At 43.1% G+C, this 19,081-nt stretch overlaps 2 protein-coding genes across 2 annotated transcripts; both read left to right on the forward strand.

Annotated features, from left to right (window-relative positions):
* The first annotated feature begins 1,332 nt into the window (after positions 1–1,332).
* On the forward strand, positions 1,333–5,990 carry PRDX3 (peroxiredoxin 3). Its single transcript, XM_042818199.1, has 6 exons — positions 1,333–1,504; positions 1,590–1,731; positions 2,063–2,198; positions 3,901–4,004; positions 5,164–5,329; positions 5,810–5,990. Exons 1-6 carry the CDS (start codon positions 1,333–1,335, stop codon positions 5,864–5,866), a joined length of 777 nt encoding a protein of 258 aa, XP_042674133.1. The 3' UTR covers positions 5,867–5,990.
* Positions 5,991–7,412: 1,422 nt separating this feature from the next.
* SFXN4 (sideroflexin 4) lies at positions 7,413–17,218 on the forward strand. The gene is made up of 14 exons (XM_042818048.1): positions 7,413–7,477; positions 7,613–7,678; positions 8,889–8,963; positions 9,770–9,796; positions 9,892–9,946; positions 10,481–10,506; positions 11,139–11,189; positions 11,271–11,336; positions 11,439–11,507; positions 12,139–12,229; positions 13,437–13,552; positions 14,484–14,569; positions 15,608–15,722; positions 16,838–17,218. Exons 1-14 carry the CDS (start codon positions 7,439–7,441, stop codon positions 16,913–16,915), a joined length of 960 nt encoding a protein of 319 aa, XP_042673982.1. The 5' UTR covers positions 7,413–7,438; the 3' UTR covers positions 16,916–17,218.
* The last annotated feature ends 1,863 nt before the right edge of the window (positions 17,219–19,081 follow it).

A 19,081-nucleotide genomic window follows, 5' to 3' on the forward strand; every position in this document is an offset into this window, starting at 1 on the left:
ACACATCTGGAAAACACTAAGGAGAAGAAAGGGGCATCTGAGGTTTTTCAACTCAGAAACTGCTGTTTTAGTGACAAAATCAGCACATACCTATGCCCACATTCTCAAATGCACGTGCAGAGCTTTGCTAGAAGATCTTAAGCCTGAAGGGAACAGCTGCACATCAAAAGCAATAGTGAGGCATGTTTGAATTCAAGGAAATCAGTGGATGCAGGAAGCTGTTAGACTGCTGTGGTGGTTAACTCTGGAGTATCTGTATCCTTAAGTCTCCACGTTTTCCTTTCCTTTCTCATTTCAGAATGGCTAAAGGAACAGTTCATCTTCCCTTGTATCATCTCCATCTTCATCACCTCCTCTTAGATACTGCCATCTTCACCCAGTATCTCTGTGCACATATCAGTAGACATTTTTATTCTGGTTGCTCTCTTTGGCAGCTCTTGAGAAGATTATCAGAGCTACATTTCTGGCAGTTATTGCTTTTATCTATATTAATAAACTCAAGAGTGCCACAGAAAGGTGGCAAAACTGGTCTGTCCATAGTGTTAAATGTTCAGGAAGGTACCTGACATGCTTCTGGGCAATGCCAACTGTCCCAAACAGCTCCTGGGTGTGTTAGAGAGCTGATTCTGGTTAATAGTTAGTCAGGACAAGCAAGCTGTGTGTGACTTCCCTCTTCTGAAGGCTCTGAGAGCTGACTGTGACAGAGGCCACCAGACCACTTGAGCTGGATTGGTCCCAGAAATAAGTTACTTTTATCAGAGCCACAGTGTCTGCACAGCTTCCAGGAGCTTTCTCATGCCACTTTGGTCACTTTGGCCTTGTCACCCTGTGAACCAGTGAGAAGCCATAAGCAGCTGGGGACATCTCCCCTTGGTAAAAGGCCATGGATATTTATAAATGGCGATACTGAAGCAGCAGGATGGCTGGAAGCTTTACCTGAGTCAGATGTGGTCCCTCCCACAACCTGCACACCTCTCTGTGCTGCTGCCATCTGCTAGATATTGGTCAGCATTTGGGTTTTCTGACTAAACGGCAGGAACGCGACCACGAACTCAGTACAGGAAGAGTCTATTGCATTTCAAAATGTCGTATCCGTGAGCTTTCCGAGATCCAGCAGCGCGAGGTACGTTTTCTTTCTCTTCGGTGCGCACCAGCGCATACCGCTCCGCTGCGGGAACCACCTCCGCTCCTCCCGCCCCAGGACACAGCACCAGCCGACGGCGACTCCTGCCGCCTGGGGGCGGCTCGGAGCCTAGCACCGCCCTCGCCCCTCCCCCTGTCCCTCGCGTCCCCTGCCCGCCGCCCGGCCCCGCTTGCTGCGCCGCGCTCAAGATGGCGGCCGCGCTGAGGGGGTTGCTGCGCCGCGCGGTGAGCGAGGGCGGGAAGGCGGGAACGAGCGCGCGGCTCCCCCCGGTCCTGACCCTCGCGTCCCCGCAGGTGCCCGCCGCCGGGAGGACGCTGACGGCGCAGCCGCTGCTGTGCGCCCGCCGCCGGCTCACGCTGGGTAAGCGCGAGGCGGCCCCGCCGCACTGTGCTCTGGGGTGGCAGCGCGGAGGCGGCGGCCCGCAATGCGTTATGTGTCCCCGCAGGCGCTTCGCGGCTCGCCCCGGCCGTCACGCAGCACGCCCCGTTCTTCAAAGGCACGGCCGTCGTCAATGGGGAGTTCAAAGAGCTGACCCTGGATGATTTCAAGGGGAAATACCTCGTGCTTTTCTTCTACCCTCTGGATTTGTGAGTGCGGCCGTAACCCTGTCAGGCGGGCGCTGCGCGGCACCGGGCGGGTTGTCATGGCGGAGCAACGCGGGCGGCTCTGCTGGACTCGGGAGGGTTTAACCCGCAGCCCCTGGGTTCCATGCCGAAATCGCTCTGTGCCAGCAGCGGTTGGAAGCCGCTCTGCCCTCTCTCTAACTCTTGCTTTGAGTGCAGCAAACAGGCTCAAAGTTTAAGCTAAACAAAAGATGCTGTTGCTTTGGTGCTTGGCAACAGAAACGCGAGCACCTTCTGTAAAACCGGTCTGGAAAGCTTGCTGAATGGTTACAGTTCACTTTCTCTTCCCACCCAGCACCTTTGTGTGCCCCACAGAAATTGTGGCTTTTAGTAACAAAGCGAATGAGTTCCACGATGTGAACTGCGAGGTGGTGGCGGTTTCTGTGGACTCCCACTTCAGCCACCTGGCCTGGATAAATACACCACGCAAGGTATGGATGGAGCAGCTCCTGGCAGCTTCCCTCCTTGGTTTGTTTTCTTTCCACAGGAGCTCCTGAGAAGAATAAGCAGTTCTGCAAACATTGATTATGATAAATAAACTGTCTGTAGCGACATGTGAAGTATTTTCTGCCTTTGACAGGACTTAGACTTAAGCTCTTTTAAGTCTTTCTGTTGTTGATCTCTTCCTCCGTAATTTGTTTAGTGGGGTTTGTTTTCTTAATTTTGCTCTCTTTAGTCCTGTAGGTTACATCATATATTTTATGTTTATCTTCAGAGACAGGCATTAAGTACCCATGTCGGTGTCCTAGGCTGCTTTTGACAGCTGATGGTTTGTGAGGGATGTCACAGAAAATGAAAGCAGTTGTTCTGCTTCCATTCTGAAGCTGCTACTGCGAGGTACTAGTTAACAACAGCCAGTGTCATAGAGCATTGTTAATACTGAAATCTTTTCAGCGAATGAGAATTGTTTCTGTAACATAAATTGAGGTATTTTGGTTTCTTCTGGGCAAGAACGTGATGAAGATGATGGTTTTTCTTTCCAAGAGAATTCTCTTTCATTGTGCATATAAAATTGCATGCTTTTGATAACATAAAGGTTAGATGTAGGCAGTTAGAAGCGCCACAGGCGGGGGTGGTGTAATCACTTCTTACATGTGTGGCCAGGGGGACAGCAGCCCACAAAAAGTGCTTATCACAGTTGAACTGGTCTGCCTCCAGGTACTTGGCTTTTCCTTGATAACATAAGAAGGAAGAAAGTTTGCTTAATTTAATGTGATTTGGCTGAACCAATCAAGAGTATTTAATCTTCTGCGTGTTTTGCTAAAGTTCTGAAATGTGATTACAAACTGCCTTCATTGCTTTATGGGGAAGTTGTTCAGCATGCACCACTCATGCCTTGTTTCGTGCATGCGTAGCAAAACATTCTGCAGGGTAGAAGGAATTCCATAATGGTGCAGATGTGGAAACTGACACCCAGAGGAGTTAAAGCTTAGGTTCTTTTGACATCTCCCTGTATATTATAACTCTGCTGCAGGCAAGAATTTGCAAGGTCAGGGTCTAAGTGACAGAGTACACAATGATCCACTGATGATGGCTGGAGTAGAAAAGCTAACAAATGCCAGTCCTATTTCAAGGATAACGGAGCTTATCTCTCTTGCTGTTCCAATGTGTTGTAAAAATCAAAGCAATCTTGGTTGACCTTCCAAATAGTATTTAAACTTAAGGGAGATTGCATGCACTGCATACAGAGAGCAGCAGAATTCTGACATACCTGGTTTGTTTGTGAGAAGCCTTGTGTTTCATCTGTATAATATACAAGTTTCTCTCCCCTCCTCACCACGTTTAATCTTGTTTAATTTTGATCACTTAAATATGTAATAGGAATTCTTATATTCCAAGCTCCTACATGAGGTACAGAGGAAATATTCATGGAAATACAACTGTTGTCACTGGTACCTTTTGCCAGCAAAATAAGCAATTCTAAAGTTCTCAGTGCTAGACAAGTTTTCATGTTCCCAACACAACAACTGTTTGAGTGCTTTTTGGAGCAAAACAAACGAAAACCCAAGAACCACTCCAGGTGAACTTCATGGTGTTTTGTTGTTAATGTACCTTTGAGAGCACTGAATCCAGTCTCAGGGTTAATCCTAAGCAGCACTAGTTAACGAAATGGGATCTTGCTTTTTTCTCCAGAGTGGCGGTTTGGGCAAAATGAATATTCCAGTTCTGTCAGACCTCACGAAACAAATCTCCCGTGATTATGGTGTTCTGCTAGAAGGACCTGGCATTGCACTAAGGTAATGAATGACTGCTGATGATTCAGTTTTCTCCAAGAGAAACTGTACAGGGATCACATGAATGCTGAAAGATGCAACTTCTGTGGCCTTGCTGCTGACCCCCATCCCAGGAAAAGGGCGCATGTCCATTATGGCAAAGTTGAGAATTTTTCAGACTTCTCTGAGGATGCATGCAGAGAACAGCTGGCCACTCTGTTCTGAGGAAGGAAAAGGAGAGTTGGATAAAGAGCATTTTTCAATTTCTATGTTTTTCATAATTTTTTTTCTCTTTTTCTGAAAGGGGAAGAGTGAGTGCCTGAATTTGTGAGCAAGAAGTTTGTACAGCTGTAGTCCTAGAGGCCACTACAGTCAAGCCTAGTTATCCTTGATGCTTTTTACTCCATGGAAATACTACAAGCAAATGATGGTCCTTAAAAGTGAACAGTTGCCTAGGAGTCTATTAGGGACATCCAGATTCTTCATTTCTTTTCCTTAGAAGGTTTATGCTGGCTATAATCCCCAAAGTAATCCTGTATTCTTAGTGTTCAGGTGCAGGCTTTTCTGTGCCATGGAAGTGTGGAGGGAAGTGTTTCATTTGATTTCTTTCCAGTGAAAGAGTGGCAAAAGTCCACAGAAGGCTGCTTAATGTTCTGATTCAATGTTGAATCAGTATTGTTCATTGTTCTAGGTTGCCCTCATCTGTGCTGTTATTTTTCACTTCAAAATAGAAGCTTCTTTGTTGACTTCAGACATTTGTTTCTGAATCTCACCCTACTAATTAATTTGTTCTCTAATTTCCACATTGGCTTATATATAACAGAAATTAACTTAGTAGTTTATTGCATAAGCAGCTCTTCATTCAGTGCCTTTGGATTTTCATATAAAAAAGATACAGGAAGGATTCTAGCTATCAGCTTTGAAATACAGAATGAATTAGAAGCTCTATCTTGTACATCTTGCTGTCTTAATAGTCTTGATGTGTACTGCATAATTTCACAACACCATACCAGTTTGTGGGCTGTTAGCTTTTGATCACCATACTAACAATACATCAAATGCAGTATTGCTGCTCCTAAGCCTGAAGTGTGCATCTGACTACCACCCTGAAATTGTTCATCTGTTTCTTGGCTTTGATCTTTAAATACAACTTGCATTCCTGAGATTTTTCACTCACTTGCAGAGGTCTCTTCATCATTGATCCAAATGGGGTCATCAAGCATCTGAGCGTCAATGATCTCCCTGTCGGTCGCAGTGTGGAAGAGACCCTTCGCTTGGTGAAAGCATTCCAGTATGTGGAAACACATGGAGAGGTTTGCCCAGCAAACTGGACTCCAGATTCCCCTACAGTAAGTGTGTGCTAAATATCACTGTTCTAAATATAGACACTGGCATGTTCTTCTGTGTCCCAAGGGATAAGAACTACTTTAATACGAAGTGCTTCAATGAATCTCTTCCTGTTTTTCTAAGCCCGAGGCTTTCACTGGACCAATTCAGTTTATTTGTATGATATTAAATGTGTGATTTCTGTGAAGAAAGTCACTGACTTTCTTTTAGAAAACGCTGTTTGTATTTCAAATGTTTGCACTTTCCAGCAGTTGTCTATGGATTTTTACTTGCTTCATGCCTTGCTTGATATCTAGCAGGAGCAGCGTGTTAGGTATACTTCAAATTGGCAAGTAGGGGCTCATACTTCTTCCAGCCAAGTGCAGAAACAGAAATAACTTAATGTTTTTGATTAAAGTATTTGTTTCTTGGATAAAATGTCAAGTCCATAACTTTTATATCGCAGTTACATCATACAATAACTACTTTTTTCTTCTTGACAGATCAAACCAACTCCAAAGGCTTCTAAAGAATATTTTGACACATATTTTGACACATAAACACTGAAGCGCAGATGAAACTTAGTTGCTATATGCTGAAGACATTAAGTGGCTGTGATTATGGAAGAAGAAAGGTTCTCATTTCCTCATGTTTTAAAACAATAATTAAATGCTGAAATACTTATTGCCTCTCTTGCCTTTTTTAAAAAAGAATAAGGTAAAAAATAAAGCTTTATTTTCCCCTTCAGCAAGTTAAGTTCTATGCATGCCTGTAACCAGAATGTGACAAGTGGATGAAAAACAGCTATGTTCCAGTTTGTTCTTTTTAGTTTGTTTTCCCTCTTTGCTTAACTAGCTTTGGGAAAAAGAAAACTCCCACTTAGCTTCTCTCGCATGATGGATGCCCTTCTGTAACGAGCTGGAAACCGTGCAAGTGGACAATACAGAAAACAGTTTTGACAGAGTTCTTTTAAAGTATTTTTTTTCAGGGGATGAAATGACACGCACGAGAAAGTTTCTGTCCACAGTATAAGATCAATGTATGTACAAATTAAATCTTGCCGAATACAAAATGTCAAAATACAGTGCAGCTACACAGGTTAACAGGTATTATGAGCTTGCATTCTGGCTAGGAGATAATTAAAAATTTGCACTGCACTACTGTGCTTACTGGAGCTTAATAACAATCTTCCTTCATTTAAAGCCTTGTTTGTCTGCTTGAATCTGCCTCCAGAAAATGTAAAGGTCGATTGTAAATTGTACCATTTAAAAGAATATAGCATACCTGCATTCGTGGTACCATCAATAAATCCTAGTACTGACTTGCAGTAGCTGTCTTTGCTTGCTTTCTGCTTCTCTCCCACATCATCATCTCTCTCTTCTGAGCAGGCTGCCATTGCATTTTGTGCCTTTGTTTGCAGCAGCCAGCTGTGTTGGCTTTGTGTGGGGGTGAGGAGGGATGCAGCCAGACAAGTGCTGTGAGGCTCACTTGGAGGCTGGTGTGCTGCTGCCACTGGAGGAACTGAAACGATTCTGAACAGGTTTCTCAGCATCTCCCCTTGTGAACGGTGGGCAGAAGATGAGGGAACCAGCTGGCAAAGGCGCCGGTTCCCAAATTAGCCCTCTAATAGAGTCAGTGCTGCAATGTAGCTGAAAGGAAGGAAAAACAGGGAAAGGCCACGTTGTGGGTCGCAGTACTTGCAAATACCTTTGTAGCACCAGCATTTCGGTTCAGTTTGTTATGAAACCCCAAGTACCCCTGCCGTTTTTCAATAAAACTCACGTCCTGCACCTACCGTATGTGAAGCTGAGCCTCTGCGCTAACACAGAGCAACCTGGCAGTGCTTTCCATGGCAGCTGTACGTGAGCTCCCATGGCTGGCGCGCCATTCTTCACCAGGCCGCGTGGTTCCCTTCCCTCGGCTCGCTCCCCTTTAACTTCCTGCACACACGCGGGCGTTTCTGGCAGCCTCGCCGCTTTACCCCGCGCTCCCTTTGCTCAGAAGGACGGCGATCCACCCGGAGCGGCAGCCGCTCCCGCCGCACCTCGGATCCCCGCAGCCCCGGCCGGGCCCGGGCGGAGCGTGCAGCGATCGGACCGTCCCCCGGCATCGCCTTCCGGTGCCGCGGCTCCATGGACGCCAACCTGCGGCTCTGGAGGGCTGAGGGCCCGGTGAGGCGGCGGGCAGCAGCAGGGCGAGCCGCGGGGCGTGGGACGGGACAGGGCGGGAGGAGGGAGAGGCCGCGGGGCTCCTCGGAACGGGCAGCGCGCCATTAACGGCGTCACCCACACGCGTGTCTCCTGCAGTCTTTTTGGCAGAGGTTTCTTCTGTGGGCGGATGTCTTAGACCCCCTGCACCTCCTGAAGTCCGCGGTGAGTGCTCCGGTGCCGTTCTGTCGGGTGTGCGCGGTGCTGCGCGCTGCAGAGCGCTCTGATGCTCCTTCACGTGTCCTTCAGAAGGGAATTCTGCTCGAGCGCGGCTCGTCTGCAGGCTCTCTGTAGCACAGAATGACTGCGAGACCAAGCGCCGGATCCTGCGCTTTGGTGACATGCATCGCTGCAGGTTGGGGTTAGAGTGACTGGGAAGTTGCGCTGTGGAAAGGATCTGGAGGTGCTGGATGATGCTCGGCTGAATGTGTGCCCAGGTGGCCGAGGAGGCCAGCGGCGTCCTGCCCAGAGCCAGCAGTAGTGCAGCCGAGAGCAGGAGGTGACCATTCTTCTGTATTGGCACTGGTGGGGCTGCACCTCAGTGCTGTGCTCAGTTCTGGGCCCCTCACTACAACAAAGACATCAGGAACCCGCAGGATGCTTGGAGATGGGCAACAGAGCTGTGAGGATCTGGAACTCAGATCTTGTGGGGAGCGCATGAGAGAATTGGGATGGTTTAATCTGGAGAAGAGGAGATCTCGTTGCACTCTACGTTGCCCTACAAGAAGGCTGTGGCAATAAGATGAGAGATGATGGCTTCCAGTTGTGCCAGGGGAGGTTCAGGTTAGGTAGCAGGAACAGTGTCCTTCTGTAGTTCCATCTGTGTTAGATATGACAGAGGAAATTTAATTTTAATACTTGTACACTAAATATATGAACACCAAAGTAAACTTTGGTAGTACATTCAGGAATTTGGAGGGCCGAGATCACACCTCCTTGCGTTAGGATACGCAGTTACACACAGAGATACACCTGCTGAAGAAAACTCCAGTCATCTCATAAAGCCTCCTAGGAGTCTTTCTGTTTAGACAGCTGTAGCAGAAATGCTAAGTCACAGCTTGAAGCAGTGATTGAGCACCTGGTGGAAGGCAGGGCCAGCCCAGGGGAGCTCAGGTGCATGCAGTGCAGCTGAGTGACTGGAAGGGATGGAGCCAGGATCCACTCCTTCCCAGCCCTCATTTAAGGGTTGGCAGTGGAGTTTGCCAGCATACTTCATTATTGCTTTCATTACTCTTGTGAGGGATGGGTGTACTGGCTTGATGTTGCAGGTTTGTGTTTATAGCATCACAGCTGATATGCTGTACTCTAGACTATTGAAATCTGAGTTATTTTTTTGTTTGCTTTCTTTTTTTTTTTTTTTTTTTCTCTAATAAAGGATGAAATAAGAAGAGCCCGGTTATTATTAGAAAACAATGAGAAGACCCAAAGTGAGACCGTACAGAATCATCAGGTATCTTGGAGCACAGCTGATAGAAAATAGAGATGTCTTTTTTTCATGATTGAAATACTTGATGTTAGTGTAAGATCAGACAGAATATTGAGATTCGGTAACAAGGGATAATACAAGAAAACCTCTTTACAACAGAAATGTTTCTATAATGTGGAAGGAATTTCTTTGGATGACTGCTGTCAAATTTCAGTGTAATCATTCTGGAGAACATGCAAAACGTGCAAAATATTTACAGAGTGCATTTTGTGTTTTTTGGTGTTGTGTCATCACACAGAGCGCAGGTTTGTTTGGTTTCACCTCTCATGAAATGAGCAGTAGCAGTACCTGGAGGGAAACCTCCTCATGGAGTTGCTGGGAGGAAGTGCTGAAGTTGCTTCATTAGAAGGGTCTTGCTTTTGTTTCAGTGGAGACTCTGCTGTACCCATATGGCATTTTGTACCCTGTGTGGCAGAGCCTGAAAGGAGAACCGAAATATTCAGTGGCTGTAGAAAAGCCCAAGTCTTAACAATAAGTCTTTAGGCTTTTAGCCATATTTAAGTGTTGTTATTTTCTGTTCTGAATACTGGCTTATTTAAAATTTACTTGCTATAGTATGTGTTTAGTATTAATAGCATATGAGACGTGACTAGATTATATTCAGCAAAGTATGTGGGGAGAAATTTTAGGGAAAAAATTAAAGGGATGTGAACACACAACACTGCATAAAAGTGAGTTATCAGAAAAAAATGATGTAGTAAATTTAGAAACAAGATTTCAGTCATGCTTTTTGAAAGCTTCATTACTAACCTGATTCTCAAATTATTTAGACAAAACAAGCCTTCCTGCTGAGCCTGGTAAGTTTCCAAATGACTTAGAAATCAATTTTCTTTTCTTTCTTATTTAAGTATGGAACAGGTGGTCTAATTTTTTTTTTTCTTCTTCTTCTAAGGCCAGTGTACATCCTGATACAGGCAGGACAATTCCTGTTTTCTTCAGACCTCCAGGTGAGCTTCCTTCAGAGAAGCACGTAACTAAAGCATCAGTGGGGATGGCAGATAGTAAATATTCCATGCAATGCCACGCAGTGGTGCTTTTCTCTGTATGGGAACCAAGTGGACTATTGTCCCTGTTAGTTGCACTCTTAATTTTTGAAGACTTATTTATTCCTACGGTCTGCTTGAAAATAAACATTTTTCCATGAGCACTCATGGCTGTGGCAGCCTTTGTTGCCAGTGTCTCTTTGAGTAGTCATGCAGTTTGTTGGTCATACAGTTTCCAAGTGGCTTTTATGATTGGGGTTCATGGGGACTCCTTTTGGCTATAAGCCAAGACCAGATGCTTTCATTTCTTGAATGAGGAATGAGAGACAAAGGTTATCATTGTTTTTTACATTTATTTGATGAACAAGTGTTTTATTGACAGCTGAAACTAAAGGAGGGGGAGCTAGGAAATTTTCTGTTTAAAATATATAGATAAATAAATTCAATCTGGACTCGCAGTAGTTACTGTTACTAAAATAAAGGTTTCTTTCTTTTTAGCTTTCCTGCCTGTAACTCTTCCTTTGGTAAGTGACAATGAGAAGTACCAGTGCACCACTTGGCTTACGTTTTCCAGAGCTAAATTCTTGAGAAAGGGAATGGGAAGTTTTAGGCATCTCAGCTGTGTTTTCTTTGAGGATGCTTCACACTGATAGCTTGGTGAGACCTCAAGGAAGGTCTGATGTTCTTATTCTCTGTCTGATTTGGAGAAGGAGTTGGGAAGTAACTACTAAAATGTTGACAGGAGGTCCGTTACATCTAGTATTTACATAAATAAAACCTGTCAGTCCCTGACTCCTTTATTTCTTTAATTACATCTGTAGTATCTAACATTCTATTTAAACTTCACAGGCACAAATACAACTTTTACTTTGAGTAAGAAAGCATCTTGCTCAATTGTTTTAATCACTCTGTGTGTCTATGTTTTATGTTGGGTAGACAAAGTGAGTATATCACATCTGTTTCAGCTAAAATCACATCTGTTGATGTTCACATCTGTTAGCCTAAAATCAAGGTAAATGGCTTCTGGCACTCACTGGAGCCTTTGGCACTGCCACAACCAGTCACACAGCAGCACACTTCATGCTGTAGGCAGCCACTGCTCACCAACAACTCCTGGATTCATCAGACTAATTTTCCTGTGGGGTTTTTCTCTTAGGTCATGTCTTCGTCGCTTCAGCTGCAGGCAAAACAGATTTTTCTTTGTCAGGTAACTGCCTCTTTGTACATTTGTAAGTCTTCTTGTCTCTGTTCCAAATTCATTTTTGCTTATAATCTCTCCTTTCTGCAGTTCGCGTTTCATGCATACACCACAGGATTTACCCTGTTAAATGGAAATTGTACCACTAAGGATGAAGTATGTATTTATTTTTATTTTGGGGATCATTTTCATTACACAGGACCATTTTGAAAGTGATTCACAAGTGTACTCACGTAGTCGTGTTTCTTCTGTCCTTAGGAGAACTCGCTTCACCAAAAGCAAATCTTGCTTGGTGTGGGGGCCGTTTCCTATGCAGCACTTCTGGGTGTATGTATTTGTTTATGATTGCTTTCTGGATAATATCTCCTGAGAAGGCCCTGAGATAACCACACTGCCACAATCCTTCAGAATAGCCCTGTAAAGCTCTACTCTGATGTCTTCCTCAAGAACAACTGAGAGCAAGAATTTTCATCCATCAGCCTATGCCTTACTCAGCTTCCTCTGTTGCTTCCTGTGATGTCCTTCTTAATTTTTTTTTTAACACTACTAGAGAATGGGTGGTGAGAGGAAGTGACCAGAGTTTACAAACACAGAGTAGCTCTATGTGTTGCTGTAGTTGCTGCCTCATATTGTGCTGTCAAAGATAACTGTCTCACTCTAAACAGCTGGTAAAATTGATCCAAGTCTCTGTGTTCATACTACTGTCATATATAACAGTGTTTAGTAGTTTTTATTATATTGTTTTATAGATTTTCTTATAGAAATGTGTGATCATAAAAACCTTTAGTAACTAGAAAGCATATCTATTTTGTTGAAATACTAAATCACATAATTTGCTTGGTTTTATAGATGGTATCTAAGTACCAAGTTGCAGAATTATTTTCCTAGGCTGTTGCACATATTGAAAAACTGTACATTCTTTCTAATAGAAAGTGCTTGTTTCCTCCCAATGCATTAGGCTTTTCCTTTTTACTTTATGGACCGGTACACATTGAAGAGCCCAGTAACAAATCTAGTTGTCAAAAGGCTTCTACCTGCTCCTCTTTTAGGTGAGTAAAAAGGAATTATTCATTATGTAGCAGATCTGAGGGCTGTTTGCTGCCTCGGTCTGACAGCAGCATTTTCTTGCCCTTGCATGGATACTGTCTATTACCCCCTTCTTCGACTGCCTTTGCTGGGTACTGTCCTTCTGTTAATTCCCTTTCTGGGAATTAACACTCACTGATCAGGGCAGCAACATTTATTTGATGCATACTGATTGTCACTTCTAGAAGTGCAGAGCAACTTCCTGATTTTTGTATGCGTGACATACAACTATTTCTGTGAAGCAATACAGGGATGCAGTTGACTTTTTATTTGCCTGGATGAACTTGGATATTGTTCCTGAATCTACCAGGACTGCCAGGAGGGATCAGTGCAGTAGCACTGGAGCTGGTGGCACATAGGTGCCTTGTTGTGGCACATAGGTGACACCAGAGTGCAGCACAGCTCTAGCTGTGCACTGGCATAGTTTCTTACTCATGTTGTGGCTGCTGCTGGCTGTGTAACTGCTGACAGCGTATGAAGAGAGAGTGGTTACATTAACCTTGTGAGGGAATGAGACCCATTTTAAAATGTGCTTCCATTTTCTTAAATGGAGAGAGAAACCTGAGGGTTATTGATTATTGTTATCCAGCATTTGAAAAATGCCATGTTTTACACTGATGTCTTTATTAGTTTTTGGCAGAGCTGCTCAATAAAGAGAGAAATCTTCTATTTCAAACAAGGTCAGTTTGGCAGACTGTCCTGTTATGCTTAGATCTTAGTCTAGAAGGGAAAACCACATAGATTAACTCCTTTAATACAGCCTTTAAAAGTGCCAGTGGTTTTGGTTTGTGTTTTCAGTGGCTGATTGTGGGTGGATGATTGATTGATCATCTACAAGCATCTTGTGGAGTTAGATCTGGAGGAGACCAAAACATTCTTATCTAGGATCCATCTGGGGGTCTGTCAGACGTGACTGAGACACACAGTGACATGATGGAACATCTTTGTCCATAATAACAATGTGTCTTTTGGGAATGATGCCTTAACGTTTTGCTCGAGCTTCTGAAACAAGAATTAAGATCTCAGTTAGATTTTATGGGGAAATCTCTTCCTAAGCAGCCAGGTAATTCATTTGTGAACTGTTGAACTGGAAATATGAAATGTACACAATATAGTTATTGAGATACCCTCACTGGAGCTTCTAAAGCAAAATCCTTTTTAACTCTGCAGGCTTGATGAATGCTTTTACTGTGGTAGCAGTGAGAAGCGCAGAATTTGAGAATGGAATTGAAGTGATGGACAGGAATGGCAAGGTTGTAGGAGTGTCAAAGAAGGCTGGTGAGAAGGTAGGCAAGGTGTGGGAGGCCTCTCTTGACTTGCCTTTCATTTCCTCCTTACATCTAAACATTGTGGTGAGAGACAGTTTGCTGTACTAAACTGAGGAATCCCACATCAGGTACTGAATCTTGGACTGGGCTTGGGCTAGGAACCAGGCTGGCATCTGTCTTGTGTCCCCAAGGGTAGGCAGCTTCCCCAAGCCACTGTGCCAAGCACCAGAGTTAAACCACAGAACACTAGCACGGGCTTTTCTGCTTTCCAGCTCACCTCGGAAGGAGGCAAGACTGCTCAAGTTTCTTCTGACAGCACACCTCAGAGAAAAGCTCTTTATAGTAAATAGTACATGCGTCGTCAAGAGCAGGAATACTGTTTAAAGGCTCTGCCTCTCAAAGGGTAACTTCTTGATCTGCAATGTGATGATGCATTTTATGCTCAAGCTTCAGTTGCTGACCATTCTGGTTCTGTATTTTCTGCTTTCTTTGATCGTCTAAAGAAATTAAACAAAGATTCATATTTATGTGCTGTCAGTGACCTTCCTTTTCTATGCATTAGAGGAGGAAAAAGCTAAGTGAGCATAAGGATGTGTGAAGAGCTACAGAGAGAATATTTCATGCAAGGTAGTTAGCATGTCCAGAGAGTATGACCAGTCAGAAAGAGTTCAGCATAACTTTAAAAACAAACAAACAAAAAATAAGTAGATCTGAATTGGAGAACTCAGTACGGCTTTGTTAAGGAGTTTCTTAGTCACATATGGAGCACTTTCCATATGTAGGAGTTTAGTTTACATTCAATCAATTCTCCAACAAATGATCTTTATCCTTCACTCCCTTGTTGTTTGAAACTGCAGAGTACAAGGCAAAATTACAGAAACATGTGGTATTTGAGGCCATAGAGATCACTGTTTTAATGACTTTTTTGTTGTTGTTGCCCTTCCTGGAGGCCGTTAAAGAAACAGCATTATCAAGAGGAATCTTGTTTGGGACAACATTCTTCCTGCCAGCTGCACTTATGCACTTTGTGGAAAGGTAAGAGATATTTCAAAAGAGTTGGATGTGCTTGGTCAATGTGTGTTCTGATGTTTAGTCTGGCTGTTACTGCTTGCCTACTTTTTCTTTTGGTTCCGGGATACTAATTGCCTTGGAGGACTAGGTGGGAGGCTTCTGTTCAGATAGTGATTAATTTAGGTAAATCAGTGAGCCTTATATCAGCATCTGTGTTTTGATGGCTTGCAGGAAGTTGTATCTATGAGCATTTCCTTTGTTCTCCCATTTGTCTGTGCTCTCCCAGCACCAAGGTTCCATAACTGTGGTTGGAGTTGCAGTGCCTGGTGTCAAGGTTGTTCATTGCACTTAGCTTAGATTTGACATTTCTGAAGAGATAATATTTGAATTTTCAGTTAAAACTAGATGCCCACTTGGCAAATAGCCATCCATACACTGTAAAACATTTTCTTTGTTTTGCAACGTGTAGAAACTTTATTTCATAAGAATAACTCATTGTATGCTATATCAGAACTTTTAATCTGCCCTGAACTTTTGATAGGAGTTGTCTGTGCTATGTAAAAGTACTGGTGATTTTGCACTGCCTAAATAAATTCTCTGTCCCCTGTGTTAAGGACTTCTATTATGGGAAGACACTAAAAATAAAATAAGAAATTGGTAAATTAAAAAAAATAATTGAGTAATGTTGCACAAGGCAAGATAGGATTGCCAAAAGGAAATGAGTCTGAAAGGAATGAGGATATTCCAAGAAAAATCTTCATCAAAGGACTGAAACACTTTAAGATGCGAATGCTCCTTCACTTGCTTTGTCATTTTGATCTTGCTGCTTATTTCCTCAATCTTACATTGTTACTTAAGGCCTGCAAAATGCTGCAGTTGAATATGAAGCAAAGAACAGGAAGTTAGGATTAAAAACATAGGAGATAAGGATTACATGTTTAGGATTCATAAGCCTAGGTTATTGCTTTTCTACAGTTTAGCTACTAAAACAGCACCTTGGTCTCGTTGTCAGGTTATTTTTCAAGGCCAAAGAGAAATTTATCTTTTCAATGTCTTTGGCAGAGCGAACACTACAAGAACTCCACGTGCTTTGGCTTCACTGAGGATGCTTCTGACTATGGCAGTGCTGGCAGGGATGTTACCAATTTCACTTGGCATCTTCCCGCAGTGTGGTGAGGTAAGTCCTTTGAAATAAACTGGTTTAGGATTATTGTTATATTAAACAGTCATTTTGCGTTTCCAGTCAGTGATTTTTAAGGCCACATAACAAAAATCAGTGGTGTTTAAATGGTTAGTGCATCTAAAAGGGGGCAGCAAAGAATCTGCCCATATACTACACAGAGGCTTACAGGACTTGCTGTGCCAGGATTGCTTGTATGTCACTTACATTTCATCTGAAAAGTGTAGATGTATCACTTGCACAACAGTCTGAAGCAAGCAAGGTCAGGAGAGCTGCCTTGCAGATTACACTCAAGGGTCTCCTGGTGCTTTTCAATCTTGCTGGAGATAACAAGGGTTGAGATGATAATCTTTGTTTTCAGTAGAAGTCAGCACCAGTCAGAGAGGTAAACCAACTCAGGTAGAATCTCTTCAGCCTGCCTTACTGAACCGTGAGCTGTGTAACCTGTTCCTGGGGGAACCTGCTGACAGGTTTTAAAGGGAGGAACTAGGCATTGGAACCTTGGGGGCTGGAAAAGGACAAGTGAGAGAAGAGCTTGGGTTTTCTTTCTGAGTTTCCTCTCCCTTAAAGCAGTGTGAATATTCTCAGAAAATCACAGATGGGGCTCTTGTAATTTCCAGTGTTTGTTCTTACTGGCCTAAAAATACTGGCATCTTATTATTTTTAGGGATTTCTCAATTTGTTGCAGCAACCAGGGTAAACCAGATGAAAGTGAGGGGATTTATAAGAAATTCTGTGCTGAAAATATGGCTAGTTGTTTCTTCTTGAGTTTCCTAATTGCTCAGTCCCTGATAGAAGATCCCCTTAGTGAGTCACCCAAATACAATCAGCAAAGATGATATCGCTAGAGCTGTGTTTAGATCTTGGGAATACCTCTAGCTTTAAATAAAACACATTTCCTCTTTTGTGTTTGTATATTTAGAAACGTCAGAGAAGAGAAAGAAACAGAAAACCACCTAACAAACAAAGAGACCCATGAAAACCAAAACAAACACAAATTACATCTTACTCTTGCTTCTGAATACAGTGCTTTGGCTTGTGCAAAGTTCAATACAGTAGTGAAGACTTACCAGGCTATGATGGTGTTCATTCTGTTTTTTTTTATATTTCAGATAAAACGAGAAGAACTTGAAGCAGAAATTCTGTCATCTACAGAAGAAACAGTATTATTCTACAATAGAGGAATTTAGAGATTGGCTTTTGTATCTAAATGTGGGTTTTGATTAAAGTGAATTCTGAATCTCTCAACAAATCCAGTCAACATCAGTGACTGAACGAATCATGAATTTGTGGTGGCACACAAACCAGAATTGGTGTACAGACAGGCAGGCACTGCAAAATGGTTTTGCAAGCCAAGTCCCCCAGAGAAGTATGTGCACATAACTTAATGCTGTAAACATGATCTGTACCAGAGAACATTGTTCTAACATCTCAAACTGTTTTGTATGCTTTCTCACCCAGTTGATTTCTTGATTAAAGGACTGATCAGTTGATACAAGACTTTATTATTTGACTGTGTTGCTATAGCTTTTGACACATTGCTTTCCAGGAACACAATTGTAAAGGCAGTACTATCAGGAGTCCTTTGGAGAAAGTCAAGCTGGTTCTTTGCAGAAAGCTTTTTACAATTTCATTGTATTTAGGAATGCTTACTTCAAGCAGTGAGACATGAATGAGTTAAACCTTGAAGTGACATTAGGCAAAGCACCCCGACAGCAATGTTACTCTAGTTGAATGGAGTTGCTGAAGAACTGTTCAAAAATTGCATGTCAAAACAGGTTCCAGAGTGACTCCTAATTTTCTCAACATAAGGAGTTGTGAGGCCTGAGCCCTCTGAGCTTTAAAATTTGTGGGGTTTTTTTTCCATGGAAGCCCAAGGGAAGTCCTGTGACTTCACAGCAAACAATGAGGAATCTCCATTTCTGCAGGTTGGCTGCTGATCCAAACTAAAAAGCTGTCTTTTAAGATGTAGCATAAGGATTATCAGCCTGATGATCTATGCAGCAATAGCAGATGTTAGCAAAGAGAGCTGACAATGCTGGATATAAAAACAGGTGGAATACATGTCCAAAAGCACGTGTGAAAGATGATGAGTTTGGCAGAGGGGTATTCTGCCTTCAGTGCTGGGCTGTAGGCTGTTCCATTGACCCTTGGAGTAGAGTTCAAGGCTAGCAGCAGATAGACTCATGGAAGCTTCAGCTCAGTGCTCCGTGGTTATCCATAAAGGAAACAGCTTCAGAAATTAAAGTAGGCAATGAGTTATCAGGGAAAAGCTCCAGAAAGTCAAACTTCAGAAGCTAAATCTAAAACCCTGCTATTAAAATTTCAGAACTCCACTAACTGAAGTAACTGGAACTCATGTTTAAAATAAGCATTTCCATGAAAACAAAATCCACTGAGGATTATTAAATTAATGGAAATTAGACTAAAACAAGACAAAGTTTAGAAACTCAGTACTACTGGAGAGCAGAAGGGGTAACAGGGGTTTGCCTGCTCTTGCTTTCCTGTTGTGTCTGCTTCTGGTGGCCACGGGGCTGAGACATTTGTCTGAAAACAGCTTTGGTCTGACACAGCGCAGGTGCTGTTATGCTGCTTGCTGTTGTGACTCTCCTCCTAGGGAACAAAATAGAAGAAAGCTCCACAACTGGTAGGAGACCCAGTGGTGCTGATAACCATGGGTGAGGTCATAGCAGAAATAGATTTAAGGTCATGGGAGCTGTAATTTAAGGCACTCCTAAGGCTCTGCGTGACAAGGATAAGATATGCACCAAGTAATGTAATTAATGATCAGACAGATATTTTCACAAGTACTACCTTCAACGTTTGTAGTAAACTTCCTCAGAGTGCATTAAATGCTATCCCATTGCTGAAGGATTAGATTTCTTTTCTTGGTGTGAGGAAAGCAATAGCTTCCCACTCTTAGTCCCTACAAGAAGACAGCAGCACAGAGCAAAGTAAGGAAAAAGAGTAGGCCTGCTTTCTTACAGGAAAACAAGGGTGCTATGCTTTTGCCACAAAACAAAAGCAGGAAGTATGGTTTTGAATTCAGCTTTTTGTGCAAGTTCTGCCTTTCTGAGCCTTCCCCTCTCAATTTAACTGCAGTGAAAGGTCAGGCAAGGAAACAAAGGAGGGGAGCAGGAACACATCCGATGGACCTGAAACTTCAGGGGAGCACACTGTAAAGCAGTTTCAGGAAGGTGGTATGGCCACAATTTGCAAGTTAACAGAGAAAGATACCTTAGAAGTTCATTTACACCTACTGACTCAAAAGTCCCATGAAGCCCAAAATAAATAACCCAAACCTTTATATTCATGCTTCTAAATACAGTACTTGCCTTGTGGGTCACGATTTTGGG

Source organism: Centrocercus urophasianus, unplaced genomic scaffold (assembly GCF_019232065.1).
Source record: "Centrocercus urophasianus isolate 14NV4802_14NV808 unplaced genomic scaffold, USGS_Curo_1.0 seq_17, whole genome shotgun sequence".
NCBI lineage: Eukaryota > Metazoa > Chordata > Aves > Galliformes > Phasianidae > Centrocercus > Centrocercus urophasianus.

Excerpts from the sequence above, each read along its gene's own strand:
- PRDX3 (XM_042818199.1), top strand. The coding sequence starts at position 1,333 with ATGGCGGCCGCGCTGAGGGGGTTGCTGCGCCGCGCGGTGAGCGAGGGC. Across the intron at positions 1,732-2,062 it reads TTCTTCTACCCTCTGGATTT|CACCTTTGTGTGCCCCACAG; the intron begins GTGAGTGCGGCC and ends CTTCCCACCCAG. Across the intron at positions 2,199-3,900 it reads GGATAAATACACCACGCAAG|AGTGGCGGTTTGGGCAAAAT; the intron begins GTATGGATGGAG and ends TTTTTTCTCCAG.
- SFXN4 (XM_042818048.1), top strand. The coding sequence starts at position 7,439 with ATGGACGCCAACCTGCGGCTCTGGAGGGCTGAGGGCCCG. Across the intron at positions 7,679-8,888 it reads TGCACCTCCTGAAGTCCGCG|GATGAAATAAGAAGAGCCCG; the intron begins GTGAGTGCTCCG and ends TCTCTAATAAAG. Across the intron at positions 14,570-15,607 it reads CTTATGCACTTTGTGGAAAG|AGCGAACACTACAAGAACTC; the intron begins GTAAGAGATATT and ends TGTCTTTGGCAG.